The 23644-nt window shown below is 55.5% G+C and overlaps 2 protein-coding genes across 10 annotated transcripts in view; both read left to right on the top strand.

Annotated features, from left to right (window-relative positions):
- TNFRSF1B (TNF receptor superfamily member 1B) overlaps positions 1-13133 on the top strand; it is a 33306-nt gene extending 20173 nt beyond the window's left edge. The window contains exons 4-10 of one of the 2 annotated variants that reach the window (XM_032361588.1): positions 624-773; positions 1276-1369; positions 1823-2061; positions 2583-2660; positions 3247-3281; positions 8630-8837; positions 11191-13133. In XM_032361588.1, the coding sequence (XP_032217479.1) occupies positions 624-773; positions 1276-1369; positions 1823-2061; positions 2583-2660; positions 3247-3281; positions 8630-8837; positions 11191-11471 (1085 nt within the window). In that variant the 3' untranslated portion in view covers positions 11472-13133. Of the gene's footprint in view, positions 1-623; positions 774-1275; positions 1370-1822; positions 2062-2582; positions 2661-3246; positions 3282-8629; positions 8838-11187 lie in introns of both variants that reach the window. The other variant, XM_032361587.1, reaches the window with a different exon arrangement.
- A 5719-nt stretch (positions 13134-18852) lies between these two features.
- VPS13D (vacuolar protein sorting 13 homolog D) overlaps positions 18853-23644 on the top strand; it is a 252982-nt gene continuing 248190 nt past the window's right edge. For 5 of the 8 annotated variants that reach the window (XM_032302406.1, XM_032302405.1, XM_032302404.1 and 2 more), the window contains exons 1-2: positions 18854-18961; positions 22893-23065. In XM_032302406.1, coding sequence (XP_032158297.1) covers positions 22969-23065 — 97 coding nt within the window. In that variant the 5' untranslated portion in view covers positions 18854-18961; positions 22893-22968. Of the gene's footprint in view, positions 18962-22892; positions 23066-23644 lie in introns of all 8 variants that reach the window. The other 3 variants (XR_004276204.1, XR_004276203.1, XM_032302408.1) reach the window with 1 other exon arrangement.

The raw sequence follows: 23644 nt of genomic DNA, 5'->3' as shown, positions 1-23644 counted from the left end.
GCCAGCCGTCTTCGTGCCCCAGAGCATGAGGTTGTAAGCGGACAGCCCTTCCCTGTTCACCAATGGCATTTTCTTTTTCTCTCTTTTTTAAGATTTATTTATTTGAGAGATAGGGAGCAAGCGGGGGGAAGAGACAGAGGGAGAGGGAGAAGCAGACTCCCTGCTGAGCAGGGAGCCTGATGTGGGGCTTGATCCCAGGACCCTGGGATCACAATCTGAGCTATAGGCAGACGCCTAACTGTCTGAAGCATCCAGGCACCCCCCTCCAGGGCATTTTCACCCTCTGTCTCACCCTATCCTGACCAACAGCCCCATGGGCAGAGAGGCCGAGGGTAGCAGGGAGAGAACTGTGCCCATTATAGAGCTGAGGAAGCCATGCCCTGGAGAGCAGGTGCACTTGTTCATGGAGATGGAGATGGAGAGAGACCGCAGGTGTTGGGACTGCACAGCTGGTGTTCTCTCTGCCCCTGCTGTGGATTGGTGGGGGGGAGGTACTGCGCCAGCCTGTCGGGGAGCAGAGCTCTCCAGGGCCCGGCTGGGGGGGTGGGGGGGTAGAGTGGGCACGTGGTGGGCGGGGCTGATGGAGAAAGGGATGACCCTGGGTGGCCTTCTGGCTCTTGCAGACCAAGTGGAGACCCAGGCCTGCACTCGGGAGCAGAACCGGATCTGCACCTGCAGACCAGGCTCGTACTGCACGCTGCCGAGGCAGGAGGGGTGCCGGCTGTGTGCAACCCTGAGCAGGTGCCGCCCGGGCTTCGGCGTGGGCAAACCAGGTATGGGGGCAGGGCCAGCAGTCCTCAGGGTCCCCTGGGGGCCTCTCCTGCGTGGGTGTCAGCGAGATAGCCCCGCCCGGGATCATGGGCAGTGGTGGCCAGGTGCTGGCGACCCAGCCAGCTGTCCAGCCCTCCCCCTCGCGTTCTTTCCTCCAGCATGCGGGATTAGGGACCTACTGTGTGCTCAGCTTTGGGGGGGGTCCAGAATGGGATCAGATTAAGCCCAAAGTTCCTGGAAAACCAGGCGGTGGCCCAGAAGATGAACCCACATGATCCTGGAGACCAGGACGTCACTAGAATTGGTTAAAGAACAAACTTCCCAGCTGTGTGTGTGTGTGTGTGCATGTGTGCGCGCACGTACATGCTCACGTGTGTGTTTCAAGGGGCAGAGGCACAGACCAAGGTCCGTAGGCCCCTCAGACTTCTCCCAGGGCTCCTGTGCTGAGGCCCACTCATTCTACTGAGAGTCTGGTTTGGTGAGGGTTCCGATCTTTCCCTGAAGGAACTGACACTTCAGACGTGGTGTGCACTCCCTGTGCCCCCGGGACCTTCTCCAACACGACATCATCCACGGACACTTGCAGGCCCCACCAGATGTGAGTGGCTGAGTTGCCGGGTTCTGCAGGAGCAGAGAGGGTGGCCCCGGGGGACCGTGTGGTCTAGCGCAGAGAGCAGCCCTGGCGTGGGTCCTGAAATACCCCCCCACCAATTCACCGCCTGGGGTCGAAGCACTGGGGAGCCTTATTCTCATCCAGGATGGCTCCACCCATAGTGGGCTGGTGGGCGGGTCCTAGCTTAGCCAGCAGGTGTACAGTAGCCTTGGCCTGGAAATCAGCACATGGTGGGGGGCATGGGGCAGCCTGGGGCAGGGCGGGGGGTGGGAGGGACAGAGAGGGGCGGTCTGAGGGGGCGGGGTGGCACCAGTACTGTCTCCTGCATCCTGGCTGCTGGGACTCCTTGCCTGCTGGTCTGTCTTCCGTGAGCGGGCCCAGCCATGCTGAGCCCTTCTGGCCTCTGTTGTCGCCTAAGCAAACCTCCTCCTCCCCCAGCTGTAGCTCCGTGGCCATCCCGGGCAATGCCAGCATGGACGCAGTGTGCACCTCCGTGCCCCCCAGCCTGAGAACGGCCACACCCCCGGCCTCCACGTCCCAGCCAGGGCCCACGCGATCCCAGCGCACGGAGCCAGCTCCAGGGCCCAGCACGGCTCCTAGCACCTCCGTTCTGTTGCCGATGGTTCCGAGCCCCCCCACCGAAGGGCTCAGCACAGACGACATCTCTCTTCCAATTGGTAAGTCCCAGGAGGGTTTGTTCAGCCGCTCTACTATCTCAGAGTCTTACTGAGTGCCCTCTGCAGGCTGGACCCTGTCCTCTGTCCCGGGAGGTGGGTGCTGGTGAGACCTGTCTTCTGCCAAGACCTGGTGCTGTCACTGAGGACAGCTGGTGGGGGTGGGGAGGGTGTCAGTGTTTTATCTGCAAGGGGAGATGGTCTCCTGGTTGCCGTTTCTAATGAATTCATTAGCTGGTGGGCTGGGCCAGGTCACCTCACAGGTTTCCCTTCTTGGGTTAGGACTCCAGCAGGCCACGGATCTCAAAGTGGTGCCCCGGGCGCTCGATGCGGCCAATAGACACGTTTCGTTTCGTATGAAGTTTTTGGCTTGTTGTCTTATGATGGAATTTGAGAGACCCCGGCCTGGGCTTACCCCGCTGTGGCATCCCAGACATCTTCGGTCATGGACTTGGCTGCCTGGGCCCTGGTGCGTTTGAGTTTGCTTTCTGCAGCTGCCTCTGAGCTTCTCTTTTTCTTTCTAGGACTCATCGTAGGCGTGACAGCCTTGGGTCTGCTGATGATAGGGCTGGTGAACTGTGTCATCGTGACCCAGAAAAAGAGTAGGTTTTCATGCCTTCCTTTTTCATATGTTCATCCATTTGCTCGGAAGCTTTCCTGGGGCTCCTCCCGTGAGTCCAGCACCGGGCGCAGCCGTGTGGGTCAAACACACCTGGACACGGCAGTCCTGGTCCCGCGGGAGCCCAGAGGCGGGCAGAAGGCTTTGCCGCTCACTTACCTACTAGGAGGCAGGATGCCGTCTGGGCATGCAAGGGGGTAGCCGTCTGGGGTTCTTGTCTGGAAGTCCTGGGGGATCTCTCCTGGCCTTCTGGAGTAGGTGGTATCGGGGCTGGTCAGATTTCCATGGGAAGACGTGTGCAGGACGGAGAAGGCACACTAAGGAGAGGGTGTGGCGTGAGCAAAGAGGGGGCCGCTGGAGAACAGTTGGGCGTGGTGGAGGGGGATGGGGTCAGCTGGGGAGCTGGGGCGGGGGCTTCTGTGCACCTTGTCTGGTGGGTGATTGCTGCTGCCTGGGGCTGGGCCTACTCTGAATGGTTCTACTTGGGCCCCATGCTGCCCTCCTCGTTAGAGCAGGTGTGGCCTGAGGAAGCCGCTGTCCCTGACTTGTCCCCTCTCTCTTCTTTACAGAGAGGCCCTTCTGCCTACAAGGAGAAGCCAAAGTGGTAAGTGTCCCTCTGCCTCTCCCCTCCTCCCCTGGTCTCCCTCCTGGTGGGCTGTGTTGTTCCACGGTAAGTCGTGAGTTCTGAAGGTTGGCCGGTGGGTCTGGTGTGAGGCGGTGTGCAGCCCTGAGGGGCCGAGGAAAGGCCAGCCATTGTGTCCTTGGGGGTTAGGCAGCCCTTCCTGGGCTAAACGAGAGTGTGCGTGCGAAGTGCCCCATCAGAGAGCAGGGGGTCATTGGTGTCGTTGTCGCGCACCTGGTCGCGGACCCCTGTTGTGAGGCTGGGCAGATGTGACATTACTCATGACCTTTGTCTCCTCCTCTTTGGAAGGGGACAGTGTCTGCTCAGCCCCATGCAAGGGCTGTGCGGCTCGCTTGGGGGCAGCAGTTCTCAGCGTCTCCCTGAGGCCTCACAGACATCTCCTTCAGGGGGTGCCCTGGCCTTCCAGACTGGGCCCGGCAGGGGGTCGTCTCCGGGGTTGAGGGTTGGGGTTGGGGCCCGGCGTCCTGCGCTCTGTTCTGACCAAAGCAGCTCGCCTTCGATCTTTTTTTCTAAAGTGAGGTCTGTGAGGATTTTGCTAGAACACTGGCAGGGTAGCTCATCGGTTTCTCCTCAGGAAGACATTCGGTTGCAAGTGACTTAAAGCAAAGGGGGTTTGTTTTTTTCACGTCCCAGAGAGTCGAGGGGCTGTCAGCTGCTGGCACCATTCAGGTGCATCCTTCTGTGAGGCCCGCAGGACCCCAGGCTCTGCCCCCTTCCACGTGTCGGCTTCTGTTCTCTTGCTTGTGGCCTTACCTTGTGAGATCGCGGGCCCCACCCTGGATGTGACCTTCAGGTCTGAGGCAGAAAGAAGTGGGGAACGTGGCCAGGCCAGCAGTGGTCAGGAGGTCAGGAACTGTCCCCGGAGCCCTGGGTGGGCTTCTCTTTTCTTATTGGCCAGAGCCCTGCCGTGGGACCCCCCCTGGCTGTTCCCAGCCTCTGTGGGGGAGTAGGGGAGGGACAGGGTTCGGGAACCGGTGCTGGATGAGCCAGAGCAGTGTGTGCTGTGACCTCCACCTGGTAGGCAGGGGAGGTTTTTTTAACCCACTTTACAGATGAGGAAATAGAGTCTGAGGAGCTCCCTCCATGTCCCCAGTCCTGCTTGGTCAAGGTCTCTCAACTTCAGCCATTTTAATATCTGAGGCCAGATAATTCTTTGTCACGGAGGTTTGGGGGGTAGGGGGAAGCTATCCTGTGCTCTGGGGGCTGTTCGCCAATATCACTGGTTGTTTCTCAGGAATGGCAGCTGAAATTGTTTCCGGATATTGCTTAAGTGTCGCCTTGAGGCCAGAATTGCCCCTGATCCAGAACCACCATGCTAGGGAAATGCTCCACCCTTGGTGGCCCAGAGCACGAGGTTTACACAGGGAATTGGCCTTGGGAGGGAGCAGAGACTGATCTCAGCTCCCGAAGTTGCCGGCAGGAAAAAAGTGCAGAGGGGAACGTGACTTGCCCAAGGTCACACAGCAGTGTGTCTCTGGCCCATCTGCCCTGCGGTGTTGCTGCAGACAAACGTAGGGGCTTAGACATGCACAGGGCTTCTCAGCTGCCACCCACTCCCCCCCCCCCAAAGGCCACGCCTTCCTCTCCTCTGGTTTTGGTTCAGGGGCACTGACAGCTGCTGCCTGGCGGGGTGCAGAGCAAGGGCTCCCTCCCGGCTCCTGCCAGCCGCTCGGCTCCTGCAGCCCGTGTCCCCACCAAGGGTTTCCCAGCAGTTGAGGCAGCAAACGTGTCTTGGGCGTGGCCCTGTGGCCTCCACTTCCCCTTTCCGTTCCCGGAGTTTCATGTTCACTGAGAATAACTTGATTATTTGCTGAGTGCGGTTGAGTGAAGAGCCCAGCGGTGTGCTGGTAACTGGCTCTCTGGGCTGCTAAAAAAACCCAACAAACCCCGACTCTGATGGGTGGTGTTTGCGCACACCACTGCAACCGTTCCCACTGTGGCCGGGTTCAGGCTCCCGAGAGCTTCCTCACTACTCAACGGGGAAGCAGCCCGGGAGCCCCGCCAGGCCTTTCGCCTGCGCCCCCACGCACCCCCGGCAGGGAAGCCCCACCACGATTGCGTGTTGCTGCCCAGGAGATGAACCCAGGGTGGGTCGGGGACCCGTGTAAGGTTAGACACCTGGGTGAGTGGCCGAGCCTGGGTTTTGTAAGTTCCATGGGAATCCGCAGGCCTCTCCTCTGCCGGCGCCTAGGGTGGGCCTGCCCCTCACCCCTGCTGGGGCCCTCTGCTGCTCTCGCTCCCACCCGTGCCCCCACGCTTGGCCGGTGCCCAGCTCTTCCTCGGCGGTGGGCCGCTGTCCCTGCTTGGGGGCTGGGGTGGGGAGTGCAGAGACCCCGCACCTCCTGTCCCTCCTGCCGCAGGGGTAACACCAAGGCTCCGTGAGGGACAGTGGCTTCCCTCCGTTCGGAAGAGGCCGGCAGATCCACGCGTGTGAGCTCGCCTACAGTCACTCCCATAGACGCGCCCCGGCAGGGCTCACGTTTCACAGGACAGTGAATGTTTGTGAGGCGGGGAGCGGAGCACTGCTGAGTCTCACAGCCTAGGCTACAGCCCAGGCTCCGACCCAGGCGGAACGATTATTGCCCCAGGTGTCTTGCCTAGGAAATTTGGGCTCAGAGAAGTTCAGGAACTTTCCCAAGGTCACACAGCTGATGAGGGTGGCCTGGCACACCAGCCTAGGAGGGCCTCTCCTCACCAGCCCCAGCACGCACATGAACTTAACCACTCACAGATATGCACCCCTCCCCCCCATAGACAGGTGCGTGTGCACCCTTCGCACCCTCCACCCCCACACCTGTACATACAGATGTGAGCCTCACGAGCACGTGCTCGCACAGGCAAACACGGAAGCCGTGGGACTCTGGAGGGCCTGGCTGGGGGCTCTGTCCTGCCCATGGCGGGGCTGGGCCATGATCAGGGCTGGCTGTCTGCAGTCCTGTGTTTTTGAGCGAGCCTCCTCAGTACTCCCCGCCCGGCCCAAGCCGCAGAACTCAGGATCCATCTTCCCTGCTCAGAGCCTACTTGAACTTTGCTACTTGTGGCTTTGGGGGAAGGAGGCGGACTGTGACCTTTGAGGGTTCCTGTTCTTTCCAGCCCTAGCCACGAGCAGAGGAGCAGGGTACTGGCCCCAAAAGTCCCTTCTCTGGAGGTAGTGAGGTAGTGAGAAGTGACATTTGGATGGCCCTCCGGTCCCTCCTTCTCCCCCCCGTCCAAGTCGGAGCAGGGTTAGAATGCTCTCCAGCGGCCTAAGTCAGACCACCTGGGCCAAGCTTCAGCCTGCACTTGAAATGCCCTCCATCCGTCCAAAGCCAGGGGCTGTAAACCAGGAAGGCAGCATCTCTGCTACACGGATTCTCTGTGCCTCTGCCGCGGACGAGACCGGCCCTGTGATACGGAGCCGGGGACTCACCCTCTCTGGGACTCCGTGTCCTCAAGGGACAGCTTATAAAAAAGACCCTTCAGTCTGATGACAGTGGGCCGGCCTCAGGGAATTGAGGGCTGGGGCAGGCTCATTTGTGGGAGAGGCCGTAGCCCTGGTAGGCTGGGCTGGGGGCTGGGGGCTGGCCAGAGTGAGTCGGCTGCCCAGAGCACACTTGAGATTGTTGCTCCCTGGGGAGCCCTGGGAGCAGGAACGAGGCCAAGGGGTCCCAGCCTTTCCTGGGGAGCAGGGGCTGACGTCCCTATAGCAGAGGCCTGCCGTCTTGACCCTCGCCCCCCCCTTCCTCTTCTGTCCTCCTGGTCGCACCCCCCCCTCCCCTTCATTTGCCGTGGTTCCCATCCCGACTGGACCCTTGCATCCTGCCAGGCCAGGGGCCAAGGGCAGCAAATGAGAACGTGGGCCCTTCTGTCTCCCTTTTTTCTGGGATCCAGCAATCATTAAGAACCCCAAGGCAAGGAGTGCTTGTGTGCCTGTTCAGGGGGTGTGGACCGGCCACAGGCTCTGATGTGCTTCCCAGCGGGGGTGCCTGGATAGCACCTCATTGTCTTGAGCCTCCAGAGCCGAACACCCAGACACTCAGGAAGGGGGTCACGGTTTTAGCCCACCTGTACCATGTCTTGACTGTGTGGCATTGGACGAAGAACTCAACCTGTCTGGACCTCGGGTCCTTCCTCTGCCAACACTGGCAGAGTTGGAAGTTTCGAGATAGAGTCTTGGAAGGACTGCATCCCCTTGGCACTGGATGGCCCTCAGATATTGGCTAGTACTTTATTATCATGGTTGGTGTCATTCGTGTTCTTCTGCGGGAAGAAGGTAGGAGGCGCAGTCACAGGGCAGGCTTGGGGAGCAGAATCTGGAAAGACTTGCCAGCACCCCATGGCTGAGGGTCTTAAGCTAGGGCTGTCTACACCGCATTGATGGATCCAACGCAAGGGCCAGCAGACATTGTCCACGAAGGGGCCAGATGGCAAATATTTCAGGCTCTCTGGATCGTACGGTCTCTGTCGTAGCTACTCAAGCCTGGCGCCGGAGGAGGAAAGCCACACATGTCAGCCAGTGCGAGGGGCCGTGTACGGACACTAACACTTGCGCGTCATAGAACATTTTGCAAGTCACAAAATATTATTTAAACATTTCCCCAACCATTTAAAAAATATAAGACGCCTTCTTAGCTTGTGTCCTGTACGTACAAAAAACAGTAGCAGGCCAGATTTCGGCTCGTGGTGGTAAGTGTGCCGAGCCCTCACGTAAGGAACCCGGGCCCAGGCCTTCACAGTGGACCAGGCATGGTTCTGAGCACGTGGCAAGTAGTCAGCCGTTTACTCTTTGCAACAACCCTAGGAGCCAGGTTTTTAATGCTCCCCCAATAATACGAATGAAGGAGGCACAGAAGGGCTAGGGGACTTGTCCAGGTCACACAGCTAAGTAAGTGAAGGAGCCATGATTTGTACCCACATGTTCTTGTCTGTCTGGAGCCTGCGCTCTCGGCTGCTAGGCTGGGCCACGTCACCCCGTGCCGTTGGAGTGACCTTAGGAGAGTCACTCTCCTTCTCCGGGCCTCTGCCTCCCTGATGCAGAACGAGGGTGAAAGGCTTGCCCCGCCTCCAGGACAGCTCGGAGGACAGGGCCGCACGGGCCCACCGTCCTCGGCTCACGCTCCTGGGGGCCAGCCAGGCGCTGGTCGCAGAAACTGTGCAGAATCCCACCGTCCTGAAAGCGCCGTGTGTGGGGGACCGTGCCCGCGTGGGCCGGGGCGCGGCATCAACCGCAACGCTGACATCACGGGGTGGGGGGGGCAGGTGGGTGAGAAGGAGGAAGCGGCAGGAGGAGCCGAGCCAGCTGACCGCGCTCTGCGCTCCCGCCCCTCCAGCCTCACCTGCCGGCTGATGACGCCCGAGGCGCCCAGGGCGCAGAACAGCAGCACCTGCTGACCACCGCCCCCAGCTCCAGCAGCAGCTCCCTGGAGAGCTCAGCCAGCACCGCAGACAGGGGGGCGCCCGCCAGGACCCCGCCGCCGGCACCAAGCGCCGAGAAGGCCAGTGGGTCCGGGGAGGCCCGGGCCGGCTCCGGCAGCTCAGGTGAGAGGCGGGAACACACCTGGCTTCCTTCCCTGCCACCCTCCACCTCCAGCTCTGTGTCACCTGCCTGCCTTGTCTCCCTACCCTCCCTCGGGTGCAACACGAGCCACAGACCTCTTTCATTTCTCTGAGCCCAGAAAATCTTGCCTACCTTTGCCCATGTGGGTTCTTTCCCCAGGAACACCCTCCCTTCTACACAATCCCAGCTTGTCCTTGGAGTCCCTGATATCTAGGAAGGGAGTTTTCCTATATGTTATAATATATAAATATATATTTAAATATTTATAATTAAATATAAATAATTAAATATTTATATATTTGTGTATAAGTTTATATTTATTTATATATAATTAAATATTTTATACATGTATTATCACATAGTTACATATTATATAGTTTCTTGTATATTATATAAGTTACTATATAATATTAAATATGCTCATATTAAGACCTATTATGTTTTACAGATGAGGACATTGAGGCCCAGAGAGGTTGAAGCATTTGTTCAGGGGCACACAGCTAGCCAGGAAGACCCCCTGGGCACTCAGGCTCCAGAGTCCTGGGGTGCAAAGCTAGATGAAGAAATGGGTGCCTTCAGGGCTCCACTCACTGTGGCCCATTGTCCAGTCCCTTTGGGCCTGGGGCTTCAGGATTGCGGGGACCTCGTGGGTTCTGGAGAAGCCACACAGAATGCATTTTGCCCTGGGCCTGGTCCATGGCAGGGGTCACCCGTGGCAAGAAGCTTCAGAGCCCACAGTGGAGGGAGGCCCTCCCCGGGTCTCCCCCAAGAAAGCCTGGGCCTTCTTTGGATGTACTGTAGTGACAGACTCCTTAACCCTTCTGAGCCTCAGTTTCCTCATCTGGAGAGGAGCATGGCCTCGCCTTGGCAGGGCTGCACCATCTTTCCTCCCTGTCACCTGTTCTAGGACTGCCCCCCACCGCCCCCGACTGCCGCCCGCACCGAGGGGCACCACCCGTGTCCCCTGCCGTAGCCTGCCCTAGTCATTCTGATGTCTTGCTGGTGCCCCACTCCAGCTTGAGAGCCCCCCAGGAAGGGGCGTAGCCTGTGGTCCTAAACCTTCGTTGAATGAGCAAACGGAGCTCCAGATATAAACTCTTGGTTTTTGTCCATCTCTGGGATTCATCTTTCCGATTGCCTAGCCGCATCTCCACGGTCATCCTGCTGCGGCTTCCTCCTTGGCCCACACGTGGATCCTTGACCACGGCCGTCCACCTCTTCCACCCTCCACCCCTGCTCTCTGGTGTCACCTCGGCTCTCCCCCTCTCTCCGCCCACCCCAGCACCTCCCTCTCCTGTGGGAACATGTGGCTGTGCCCCCTTCGTGGTCGCCCATCCGTCCCGGCAGTGTCTCATTCACCATGTGAAAAGGCCATGGTGACTGAGTGACATTTGTGTGCCGTGGGGGCTCAGGGTGGAAATTTCCTTCCGGTCCAATGAGTTCAGCCCTCCCTCGCTTGGCCTCTTTGTGGCTGTTCTGAGCAGAGCAGCTGGCTGTCTCCATCCTGCAGCCCTCCCCTGCATAGCTGGGTTCTTGGCACGTCCCCGCAAGGACAGCAGGGGCAGCTCCCCCTCTTAGAGAGGCTTGCGTGCATCCAGCCCCTTATACTTAGCCCCTCGGCTCATCCAACATTCCGTCCCTCACCGAGTTAGGAAACGCAGGTGCCCACAGGGCCAGGCAGGAAGGTGCGCATGAACCTGCCCCAGGCCTCCTGGCTTCAGTGATGGGGAAAGTCCACCACCCACCCCATTCTGGAATCCCAGATCTATGAAATCACAGAGGCAGCCCTATGTGGAGGAAACAGGGGCTGCTAGGAATAAAGACAATGTCAAGGTCAAAGTTGCATCTCCGTAAGGGAGCAATTTCCAAACCCTTTGATGTGGACTTGGCAGCCAGCAGATAAGGGGCCACTGACAGAGGAGTCTGGCCTTTCCCTGGTTGGTCCCGCCAGGACTGCCAAGGCTTCCTGCAGGTCCGGGAAGAGAACTCCGCCTGGCTTCCGGTCCCTGCTCGCTTCTCCAATTCTTTGCGGGGTGTGTGTTTTGTGCTCCGAGAACCTACACCGGCTTTATGTAACTGGCTCCTCCCATCTGTGGGGTTGACGTGAGTGGGAAATTATTTGACAGACGAGGAAACGAACACATGAAGGTTAAGCGACTTGCCCGAGGTTACACAGCAGAGCTGGGCTAGAACCGTGGCCTCTAGGCCCCGGCTCAGCGCTCTTCTTGACCCTTTTGTCTTAATGTGTCTCTTGGGCAGCAGACGGGCCTGGCCGACCTCCTCCACTCCAGAAAACCCCTCCTGACCGCCCGTCCCCCGTCTTCTGTTCAGCAGAGACTTCCTCCGGTGGCCACGGGACCCAGGTCAATGTCACCTGCATCGTGAATGTGTGCAGCAGCTCCGACCACGCCTCTCAGTGCGCCTCACAGGCCAGTTACACGAAGGGGGACGTGGGCGCCAGCCCCTCCGTTTCCCCAGATGACGAGCAGGTCCCCTTCTCCAAGGAAGAATGCCCTTTTCAGTCCCAGCCGGGGGCCCCAGAGACTCTGCTGGCGAGCCCAGAGGACAAGCCACTGCCCCTTGGCGTGCCTGACGCTGGGATGAAGCCCAGTTAGCCAGACTGGTGGGAGTCACGTCTCAGCTACGGTGGGCTCTTCCCTGGTCCTCCTGGGCCTCCCACCCCGCAGGACTCTAGCTCTTTCCGGGCCAAATTCCTTTAGTGGCCACCACAGCCTCAGAATACCTCTCGTCTACCGGCAGAAGGAGAATTGTGAAAACCGCTCCTGTCGCGGTGTGTGTCCTTCTCAGAAGGCTCGCTGGACACGGACATGCCGGCCAGCCTGGGGCCAGCCGCCGCTCTGAGAGCTGCCCCCCAGCTGGTTCTGTGAGTTGGGCTTCTGCAGCCCTCATTTTGTTTCTGATCCCTGGGCGCTGCCCAGCTCTGGCTCCCTGGGAGGCCCCAGCATCCTGCCTTCCAGTGTGGCCTACCGGGGAAGACGGACGCTGCGTGAGTGGTCCCCGGAGAAGGGGCCGTGGAAAAAGAGCAGTGCTTGGGCCTTGAGTGCTGAGACCACAGGATGGTTCCAGCGGGGGCCGGGCGGTGCGGGGGTGTGTGTCATCGATCGGATGGTCCTGTGCAGGGAGAGGGTGGCAACGCCTGCAGGGGACCGGGGTCGCCCCACCTCCCCACATTCGCTGGTACCATCTCCAGATCCATTCCTGCCAGCTTCACCTCTTGCACAATGGTGGGAGAATCAGAACCCCAGAGAGCCCAGCTAAGCAACGTATGTGAGTCCTGTAGCTGGGGCAAGATGGCAAACTTCTAGCTGAAAATCTGCCAACTTCAGCATGGGGCAATTAAAAAAAAAAAGCGCCATGCAGGCCAACAAGCCAAGGAAAGGACAAAGCCAAACTTTGAGTTTGTGCGAGGCCACACCCCGGTCAGGGAATTTCAGGGCCTGGAGATGCCTGAGGCCCACAGCCGTCTCTCCTCCTACCTCATGGGCCTTGCTCTGCCTCCCGAGGAGGGGCTTCTCTTCGCCTCGGCCCCCCTCGCTGTTCTTGGAGTCCCAGGCCCCAGGGAAAGCACGGGACCACTTGGGTATTGTGCCTGCCGTGATCTCAGGTGGACATGGGGTGCTGAGAGCCAGCCTTGTGTCCGTGTGTCTGTCGTGCGCGGCTGGTCTGTGTAGCCATGTTGTGGGGTTGAATGGCCTGCCCGAGGCAGCTGAAATCAGTAATTTTGTCAAACCATTCTTCTCCATTGAAGAGTCCGTTCGCTCCCCCCAGTCCATGCCCGGAGTCCCACAGAGCATGGCTTGTGGCCCTCACTGGATTCTGGAAGGAGCAGGGGACTCCTGGAGAAGCCAGTTGGGTCCCAGGTACTTGGATCTCTTGCTGAAGACGACCATTGGACTTGGACTTGGCAGCTGAACTTTTGGAGGGTGGGAGAGTCCAGTCTTTACCATGAAGAGAAAGTAAAAGCTTCCTCGAAATCCGCTTTCCCTGGGAGTCCGGACTGGCCGGGCTCCCCGCCCTGGCCGGGCTCCCCGCCGGTGCAGGACGCCGGGCAGTGATGGAGCGTGTCTGCCCCCTGGTGGACCACCCTGGGACGACCTCAGCCTCCCTGCTCTTTCCCAGGGCAGCTCTGAATTGCAAGGAGGCCCTTTCTGGATGTGGTCTCAGTTCCCAGGCTTGTGTGGATCCCAAGACAGAGTTTGTACTGTATATACTGGACAGCATTCCCGCTTCTAAATAAACCTCCTGTTTGTTTCACACACGGGCTCCTGGCTCTGGCTTCGGGTCTGAGCTGGGGTTCACCCGTGGTCCTCCTTGCCTGCCGCCCATGTGTAGGGAGAGATGGAGTCCGGGCCACGGGGCTGACTGGCCCGTGCTGTGTCCGGACCCTGGAAGCTCCCCCAAAGCACAGCTGAGCTTTGCTGAGAGCCTGGCCACTCCCTTGGGACCAGAATCCCCCCGCCGGCCTCTGACTATGCCCTCATCAGCCCTGTCCCTCAGTGTCATCGACTCTTGGGGTGAGGCACTGCTCTTGGGGTGAGCCGGAGTCTCTACAGATCTCCTTGTTCACATGTAGCACCCCTTCTCACTTAGGGGGTGAGCCTCTGCCCCTCCCTCCCCACACACATACAGCGAGGGGATAGTTCTGGATGTGACCTTTGACCTGTTTCTGAGGCAGGAGCAGTTTTCCAGAACGAAGGATGGGGAGAGGTTGCAGGCAGAGGGGGTTCATGTAAAGGCCGGGAGGGAGAGAAGAGACCCTGGGCCTTGAATTCACTAAGCCAACCCCTGGGTCACTCACCCTTTTTCCTGGGTCACAGTCACTCCCTCAGCACGACGCTCCTCATTCTCGGTGATTTCCTGGACTTCTCCTCCCACAGCCCTGCCCTCTCCCCTACCCGTACCCTAGAGCAGGGCTGGCAACCCTTCCGTACAGAGCCGCCTAGTACGCATTTCAGGCTTGGGGACTCATAACGGTTCTGTGACTACTCAGCTCTGCGGCTGAGGCAGGAGACAGACAGGACATCAACCAGAGAGGGTCTGGAGTGTTTTCCACGCCACCCGGCAATTCCCCAGTTCTCCGCAGACACCGGCGAGGCGCCCTCCAAAACGAACTCCATTCTGATGCTCTACCTGGCGGGAGCACTGGACCCAGCAGTCGAGGGGCTCGGCCCCACTAGCCCGCCCCCCACTTCAGACACCAGCCACCCGGGCAAGTGGTCTCACCTGTGCTTCAGGCTCCCCGGCTATAAACCAGAGGTTGCCACGAGCCCTCTCCTTCGGTTCCATCCATCTGTACAGCGGCCTATGGAACTCCGGACACCTGTTTACTCACTAGATTACCGGTTTCTTACAAAGCCTGTAACTCGGACTCAGGAACGGCCAGTGGGAAGAGATGCATAAGGCAAGGTGGGAATGGGCTGGAGCTTCCACGGTCCCCTACATGGGCCACCCTCCGGGCTTCTTCACGTGGCCACCAATGCAGAAGCTGGCCGAACCCTGTCCTCTTGGGTCTTCATGGCAGCTTCATTAGATGGGCGTGGTCCATGAACTCATTGGCCATTGGTGATGGAGTCAACCTCCAGCCCCTCTCCCCAACCCAGAGGTGCAGGTGAGGGGTTCCCGCCTTCTGATCCTATGGTTGGTTTCCTTGGCAACCAGCCCCCATGCTCAGCAGCTTTCCTCCAGTTACCCCAGTAACATCTACTCAGCTGTGGTTGAAACGGGCTTGTCGGGAATAACAAGACACTCCTTTCATCTTTATGACTTAAGTTCTTTCCTGAACTGAGTACACAGGGCCCAACATTAGAACAAAAGATGCTCCCATTGCTCTGATTAGTTAGGAAATTTGAAGCGTTTTAAGGGCCAGAAACAGAGGATGGAGACCAAATAGGTAGTTCTTATTATAAATCACAAGATCAGGGCACCTGGGTGGCTCAGATGGTTAGATGTCTGTCTTCCACTCACGTCGTGATCCCAGGGGTCCTGGGATCTAGCCCTGTGTTGGGCTCCCAGCTCAGTGGGGAGTCTGCTTCTCCCTCTGCCTCTCCCCCTGCTTGTGCTCTGTCTTTCAAATGAATAAATAAATAAATAAAAATCTTAAAAAAAAAAAAAAAAGAATTAAAACACAATATCAGAGGGGGTAAATTTGGAGCGACTGAGGGCAGCCACCTACCTGATGGGGTAAAACGGGCCACATGCAGCCCCTCCTGCCTCTTTTTCTTTGTTAACCATGATGGAACAAGTGGTTTGGCTGAAGCGGGGCCAGTGCGGGGGCGTGGGGAGCGGGGGTCATGGTGACTGTTTCTTCTCTATGTAATCTTCATGCCCTCATCATTGCTGTGGGGCGCTCTGGCGCACTAACAGAGAAGTCAAGACTTGGGGGTCCCCCCCCGAAACCTGTGTGCCCAGGTGTGACCACTTCCCGTGTGACCTGGGTTGGGGGGTTGTTAATTAACTTCTCTGTGCCTCAGCCTCCTTATCTGCTAAAATATTAGGATTAAAATCGTACCTCCCTCAGAGTGAGGGATTACTTGAGTTACTGTCTGTAAAACACTTAGAATTATGCCTGGCACATAGTACGTGCTCAGTAAATGGTAGTTGCTGTTTTGTGTGTAGGTAGGTGATGGGGATGCGAGAGTTCGGGGCAGCCAAGGTCCTTGTCCAGAACTGACATGCTAGGACAGACTGTGTAAAGAAACACATGTAGGCCGTGCCAGGTGACGGGCAGTGCTAAGAAAAAAGCAGCAACAGGGACGGGGCTGGGGGGCTGGGGTGCTTTTAGCTAGCTGGGTGGGTTGGGGAAAGCTTCTTGGAGGAGATGCTGTTTGAGCAGAGGCCTTGAGAGGAAGAGAGGGCGGTACAGCCTTGGGCCTCGGGGGTGGGGCAGGACAGGAGGTCCTGAGGGCGGCTTCAGAAGCCACTGGAAAGGATGTTGGGTTTTACGCTTCAGTATGTAGTAGGGTCCAGGGAGTATGAGATGTTCCTTAAGTTGCCTACTCTAAGAGTTGGGAAATGTATTTATTTGGCGGGGGGAGAAACACTGAGCACAGAGACCAAGATAGCAGGCCATCCCAGGACCCTGAGATTAAGACCTGAGCCGAAACCAGAAGTCAGATGCTATCACTGACCGCGTCACCCCAGCGCCCTGACAGCCTTCAATTATTTGATCTCCATTATTGCCTTAGGAGATAGGCCAAGTACCCATTATCCCTGCTCTGCAGAGGAGGACACCTAGGGGCAGGGCGGAGGCTTGATACTTATCTAGAGTCTAGTGTAGAGGACGGCCTGTTTCTGTGGGAGGCTCTTGATAACCAGCCCTTTAGAATTTCCCAAGAAAATCAACTACGCCTGGGTTTAAAGGGCAAGTACTTTCTCTCTCCCGGGACAGCCTGGAGCTCCGTAGTCAAAAGAGGACAAGCAGGGCAGATCTAGCAAGCCAGGAGGTTGAGTGGAGAGGCTGCTTGGGGCAAAGCTAAGGGTGAGGAGTCCCAGGATCCTGTCCCCAGGCACCTGCAGTGTGAACCTAAAGCAGCCGCTGTCCCCGCCTGGAGCTCAGAGCTTCCTGCTGTAAGATGAGGGGCTGGCCCTGAGCTGTGGTCTAGCCTTGTCCTTCCCATAGGGCTTGTCTGCATTTCTTCCTCCCATCCCCCCCCCTCCCTCCCTCCTTTTTTTCCTTTCTTTTCTCTCCCTCCCTCTCTTTCATGAGTTTATTCATTTGAGAGAGTGAGGAAGGGAGAGAGCACGAGTGGGATGAGGGGGAGAGGAGGAAGCAGTTTCTCCACGGAGCAGGGAGCCCGATGTGGGGCTCGATCCCAGGACCCCAGAATCATGACCTGAGCCCAAGGCAGATGCCTAACCCACTGAGCTACCGGCCTGTCTGCATGTTCCCAAGAGACTCTGGACTGGTGCTGTCAAATACAGTAGCCACTAGGCATGTGTGGCTGTTGAGCATTTGAGTGTACTAGTCCAAACTGAGATGTGTGCACTACATCGCAATGCAGAATACTGAATTTTGAAGACTTAGTACAAAACATATATATATATAGAGAGAGAGAGAGAGAGAGAGAGAGAATATCTCATTAGTAATTTTTTTTAAAGATTTTATTTATTTATTTGACAGAGATCACAAGCAGGCAGAGAGGCAGGCAGAGAGCGGAGGAAGCAGGTTCCCTGCAGAGCAGAGAGCCCGATGTAGGGCTCGATCCCAGGACCCGGGGTTCATGACCTGAGGGGAAGGCAGAGTCTTTAACCCACTGAGCCACCCAGGCGCCCCTGCATCTGCGTTTTTAATAAACTCCTCAGGTATAGCCAGGTGTTTCTGTGCTAGAAGATCTGGACTCTGAGAACCTTCTTCTCTAACGGGCTCCTTCTCTTTTGCCTTCTGTCTATGGAGTCTGAGGTTTTACACCCAAACCTTAGCCCCCAGGTGGACCCAGGACTGAGATTTGGATAGGTTATTCCCACCCCAGAGGAACTCAGGTCTTGCCAGGTATGTGCAGCCCATAGTCACCTTCATTAGCTCAGCATCACGGAGAGCTGATAATCACTACAGCAAATACACTGTTGCAAACTTACCATTATGTCTCCTGTATCTTTTGATTTTTTATGAGCCTGAGGTCTTCTTCCTGTCCTTCTGGGGCTAAGGCAGGATGACCTGATAATTTGTTCATTTATTCCTTCATTCACATATAACACTTTTAAATGAGTCTTTTCTGTGCTAGGCAATGTCTACGTGCTGGAGAGGCATTTGTGAAAAAGATAAAATCACTGCTTTCAGGGAACTTTCAAGGTGGAGAAAGGTGACAAGGCAAGTATAAACAAATAAGATAATTTCAAATAGCATTAAGGTCTGTGAAGAAAACACAACTGGGTGACGGTTGAAGGGAACTTTAGATAAGATGGTAAGGAAATGCTCTCTGGAGTGGAATATTTGAAACCAGAAGGAATGGACTGTAGGACTATCCAAGGTTGCTCTGTAGCCACCAGCCACTTAGGCTGGGAACTGTGGCTGGTTCGTATTGAGATGCACCATAAGTATAAAATACAGACTAAATTTCAAAAACTTACTATTAAAACCCCCTAAAATATCTCATTGATTCTTTTTTCTGTTGGCTACAGGTTGAGATGATCATGTATTGGACATATTGAATTAAATGAAATACATTACTCATTTTCACTTTTTTTCTTCATTAAAAATGTACCAAATAGTAAATTAAAAATTATGATGTATCTTGTATGTGTGGCATGTATTTCTACCGGACAGTAGGGATCCCGGGAAAAGGCATCCTAAGTAGAGAGAATAGCAAAAGCACAGGGTCCTTTAGGGGGGAACTGAAGGCTGCTGAAGGCAGGGAGCCAGAGAGAGTGGCAGAAACAGGAATGGAGGGGCGCCTGGGTGGCTCAGTGGGTTAAGCCGCTGCCTTCGGCTCAGGTCATGATCTCAGGGTCCTGGGATCGAGTCCCGCATCGGGTTCTCTGCTCCGCGGGGAGCCTGCTTCCTCCTCTCTCTCTCTCTGCCTGCCTCTCTGCCTACTTGTGATCTCTCTGTGTCAAATGAATAAATAAAATCTTAAAAAAAAAAAAAAAAAAGAAACAGGAATGGATCAGATCTAGCCAGAGCGAGCCGGGTTTTAATTCAAGCATTGGGGGGAAGCCGATTTAAGCAAGGAAGTGGCTTGGTCTGAATTATGTTTTAGCAGACCCCTGCGGCTACTGAGTGGGGAACCCACTGTCAGTGGGCCAGATGGAGGAAGAACGCTGGCTTCCAAGACTGTAGAAGCCACACGAATTTGTGACCCTGCCCTCCCGTGGGCCTCAGTCTCCTCCCAGCCCCGTAGGTTGCGGGCTCCTTGGGCGGTTCTCCGGTTCCAGCCGCAGCAGCCGCCGCCGCCGCCGCGAGCGGCCGCCGGCGGCAGGGGGCGCCTCCTCGATGACTCGGCGCTCGGCTGGCCAGGCTCCGGCACGTCGCCCGCTCGATTGGTCGGGTCGGGCCGGGCCGGAGCGCCGCTGGCCAGCGCCATTGAGGAGCCGGGAGAGGAAGCGCCGCGCAGTGCCGGGCTAGGCGGGCGGCCCGGGACACAGACAGGTACGGGCCGAGGCGGGGCGACGCCGGGCGACACGCAGGGTCGGAGACTGCAGGTGGGCCGTGGGCCTGTTGTCTGTCGTCCCGGCTCCGCTTCGGATCCGGGGCCGGGGCCCGGGCCCGCCCGCGGGGAGCGCGCCGCTGGGAGCCCGGGGAGCCCGGCGTCCGGCCCTCCCGCGGTCTGAGCTTCTCCGGGGGCCCGGGGGCGTCCGTGCTCCCGACAGCCCCGAGCCCGCTGCCCTCATGGCGAGCCCCCTGCACCCGAGCCCCGACGGGCACCCCAGGGACTGACAGGCTTGGAGCTGCCTGGCTTCTCGGGACCCCGGCGTCCTTGCCCTGGGAGTCCGAGTCCCCACCGGACCCGGCACCCTTTCCGGGGTCCCAGCAGTCTGTTGCCGGGGGATTCGGGGACGGTGTCAGCCCGCGTCTCCCCGCCTGAGCCACGGTCTCTGTGCGGGACCCGTGTGCGAGCCCCTCTCCCGCACGCCCGAGAACGGGGGCGCTGGTCAGTTCGCCACAGTGTTTCAACCACCCACCAGCCTTCTGGGGTTACGCTGTGGGTTGGGGACTTCAGGCCTCAAGCCAGTCTTTACCCCCGCTCCCCGGGGTTACACCCAAGCTGAGTCCTTGCTTTCAGGTGCGGGACCCCAGCCGCCAGGCGCCGTTTCCTCCGGCCTCTATCTGAGTGTTGGGGTCTCCGTTCCCTGGAGCCCACGGAGTGGAGGAAGGGCTGTGGGACCCTCGCCTTCAGGGCAGTCCCATTCCTCTGGGGCCCGAGGCCCGCTCTGGTCCCGAATTCTCTGAGCTCTCTGACTCCCACAGCGCTCGGGCCCGGCCGGCTCGGGGAGCAGCGCTCTGGTCCCTTTGCCTGTCCCTTCCTACTCCCAGCTTTGGCCGCCCCTCGAGGGAGGGGCCTGGCTCAAGGTCATGCCCGGCTGTCTGCCCGCCCGTGGGCTGAGCCCTGATCCCCAGTGTCACCTACCCCACCGATTAGGCGAGGTCAGGTGCGAGTTAGTGCCAGGCGACTGACTGCCTGGAAGCCCGGGTGGACCCGAGTGTAAACACTTTGGGATTCTAGCCAGTCTGGCGGCCCTTCCTGACACCGGATTCCTTAAGGGAATCCTTGAAGTGGCTTCAAGCCTGGGTTAGATGCTTAGCTGAGCTAATAGACTCTTTCTGGTTTGAGTATTAATTTACTGACCAGGGCATTTACAGTGCTTCTCACCCCATCTTTTCCTTGATCTGTATTTTGCACTCTTCCACCTTCAGGGGAAGTAGCGTCCAGCCGGATCTTGGGTACCACCTGGCAGTTTCTCCCTCTACTGGGAGAGTATTTGTAGTTGGCACTTAATAGAGAGTTTGCTGGCATTTTAGGGGTGGAGGCAATGGCATTAACTTCAAAAATAAAGAGCACTCTGATTTTGGCTCCGTCTAAGTGTGTTTGGAGTCTACATAGTAATACTAGAATAAGTCAGATTCATATTTTGTTCTCACAGATTTACTTGTTTGAAGTTGTAATATAGAAGTGTTTATTTTACCAGATTGTTAAACATTTCTTATTTTTAAGAGTTTGTTCTTATAACCTCTCCTTTAAATAAATGTATCCAGTAACTAGCAAATTCTTAGCTTTACACAAAATATGGCTTAAAATTTTTTGAAAAGAAATCAGTATTTCATCAAATGCTATTTATTTACTTGTTTATTTTTACTGTCACTGATAGCAAATAAAAAGGAAAGTGCAAGTGCAAGTCACTGTTGACGAATAAAAGCCAGTCTTTCCTGAAGGTTCATTTAACTCTTACAGGGCCTTGCGTTTTGGGTCTTTGTTGGGTAATGGCCTTTCTTTTGGGATAAGTGTATTTTCTGGCACTAAGATGAATCAGTGGGGGTGGGGCAGAGTGCCTGGAAAGGATCCTGAAAGGGCTGGTTCCAAGTGGGACACATGCCATAGCAAATCCAGAGTGTCCTGCATGGTGGGCTGGTGTCTGATGTGCTTGCCTCAGAGCAGGATTTGGAACTCATAGTTCTAACTAGGATCTGCTAGCTAGTGGAGCAATTTCAGAACACATTGAAACTTTTATGTCTCAAGTTCCCTCATGATAACTTATTACAATATTAAAAGTAACGTGTATATTTTTTTGCAATGCTAATAAACACAGTTTACTTATAGGTAGTGGTAAAGCAGTAGTGGATGTAAATACTGTAGTTGGAACCAGAGAATTTCTTGTATTTGTGTTGCTGATTAAGGTAGTTCATTGTATCAGCATCGTCTGGTGCCTGGGTTCCTGTAATGCAGTTCCAGAACTTTTTTTTTTTTTTAAGATTTTATTTATTTGACAGACAGAGATCACAAGCAGGCAGAGAGGCAGGCAGAGAGAGAGGAGGAAGCAGGCTTCCCGCTGAGCAGAGAACCCGATGCAGGGCTCGATCCCAGGACCCTGGGATCATGACTTGAGCCGAAGGCAGAGGCTTTAACCCACTGAGCCACCCAGGCACCCGCAGTTTCAGAAACTTTTGAGAACAGTGATAAACCTCTGCCTTCTCCCTTTCATTTATGTTATTTTATGAATGATCTTGATGAACGAATTTGCACATTTGAATTAGAGAAGGCTTAAAGAGGATCATTGTAGAATATGTTCATTGAAATCTCTTAGGGCATTTTTGCCTTAATCTAGGACAGGGTTTTTCTTTCTTTCTTACTTTTTTTTTTTTTTTTTAAAGACAGTGTTTTTCAGCCTCAGCCCTGTTGACATTTGGGCTGGATGATTCTTTGCCATGGGGGAGCTGTCTTGTGCATTGCAGGGTGTTTAGCTCTTTCCATGGTCTCTACTCACGAGATACCTGTAGTAACCCCAGTCATGATAATAAAAAATGTGTCTAGTGGGGCACCTGGGTGGCTCAGTAGGTTAAAGCCTCTGCCTTCGGCTCAGGTCATGATCCCAGGGTCCTGGGATCGAGCCCAATGTGGGGAGCCTGCTTCCCCCTCTCTCTCTGCCTGCCTCTTTGCCTACTTGTGATCTCTGTCTGTCAAATAAATAAATAAAATCTTTAAAAAAAAATGTGTCTAGACATTGCCCAGTTACACTTGGATGAGAAGCTCTGACCAGGACAGTCTAATGCCAAGGTGAATTACTAAAGGCAAGCAGTTTAATGATCAGTTACACCGAAAGGAGAGACAACTTGGAATTGTAGGTATGTTTGGCATATCGATACGTGACTGTTCCTTGTAGCTGTGTGAGAACATGTTTGTTTGATCCTTGGCTAACACGGGGTCCTTCAGTAGCGGCCCCCCCATCTTTTTTTAAATCTGTGCTTTTCATTCATCCACCTTTAGGGAAGGTAGCATAGGAAGCCAGCTTAGAAAATCATCCTCAGTGGGTTAAAGCCTCTGCCTTCGGCTCACAGCTCCCCCATGGCGAAGAATCATCCAGCCCAAATGTCAACAGGGCTGAGGCTGAAAAACACTGTCTTTAAAAAAAAAAAAAAAAAAAGTAAGAAAGAAAGAAAAACCCTGTCCTAGATTAAGGCAAAAATGCCCTAAGAGATTTCAATGAACATATTCTACAATGATCCTCTTTAAGCCTTCTCTAATTCAAATGTGCAAATTCGTTCATCAAGATCATTCATAAAATAACATAAATGAAAGGGAGAAGGCAGAGGTTTATCACTGTTCTCAAAAGTTTCTGAAACTGCAGGTGCCTGGGTGGCTCAGTGGGTTAAAGCCTCTGCCTTCGGCTCAAGTCATGATCCCAGGGTCCTGGGATCAAGCCCCGCAGTGGGTTCTCTGCTCAGCAGGGAGCCTGCTTCCTCCTCTCTCTCTGCCTGCCTCTCTGTCTACTTGTGATCTCTGTCTGTCAAATAAATAAGTAAAATCTTAAAAAAAAAAAAACATCTGGTTTTCTGTTGATTTCCTGTTTTTCTTTTTCTTCCTTAGGTTCTTCTATGACCATGAGAGGGAGAAGTAAAGAATGATCCATGATTTTTAAACACCTTGTCTTGAGGATATAGTCATGTTGGAAGGTCTTGTAGCCTGGGTTCTCAATACCTATCTGGGAAAATACGTCAATAACCTGAACACCGATCAGCTCTCTGTCGCGCTTCTGAAAGGTGAGTGCGTGCGTGTATCTCTTTTTGGTAAAGTTTGCTACTGCAGATGGCATTTCTGTTTTTTTTTTTTTTTATATATTCATTTTGTTGTACTAAGAATAATAAAACATAATGCCCAGATGGCTTTGTACTAATTATGTGTAAAAGGAAATATGTTCTCTCACATGATGCTGATTATTATGGCAGGGTACCTTTAGTATGTGGCTGTATTGCCATAGATTTTAGGGGAACTGTTAAATATGAGAAAGAAAAAGACTATGCTGCTGGTGAGTGTGCTTTATCCCAGCTAATTGTTTAGGTTTATGCAGCTTTTTGGAGGTAGCCATGATGTAGTGATGTAGTGACGTAGTGACAGTGGCATTGGCTTTGGCTTCAAATCCTGTTGTATTACTTACGAGCTATGTGAACAAGCCACTGAAATTCAGAGCCTCAGTTTCTTTAGGAAAACCGGGTAAGGGATGCCTGAGTGGCTCTTGTCAGTAAAGATTCTGCTTTCGGCTCAGGTCATGATCCCAGGGTTGTGGGCCCCACGTTGGGCTCGCTGCTCCGTGGGAGGTCTGCCTCTCCCCCTGCTCATGC

This window comes from Mustela erminea, chromosome 10 (assembly GCF_009829155.1).
Source record: "Mustela erminea isolate mMusErm1 chromosome 10, mMusErm1.Pri, whole genome shotgun sequence".
NCBI classification, from domain to species: Eukaryota; Metazoa; Chordata; class Mammalia; order Carnivora; family Mustelidae; genus Mustela; species Mustela erminea.
Note: the sequence above shows the minus strand (reverse complement) of the source record. Positions and strands in the feature narration are given on the sequence as shown.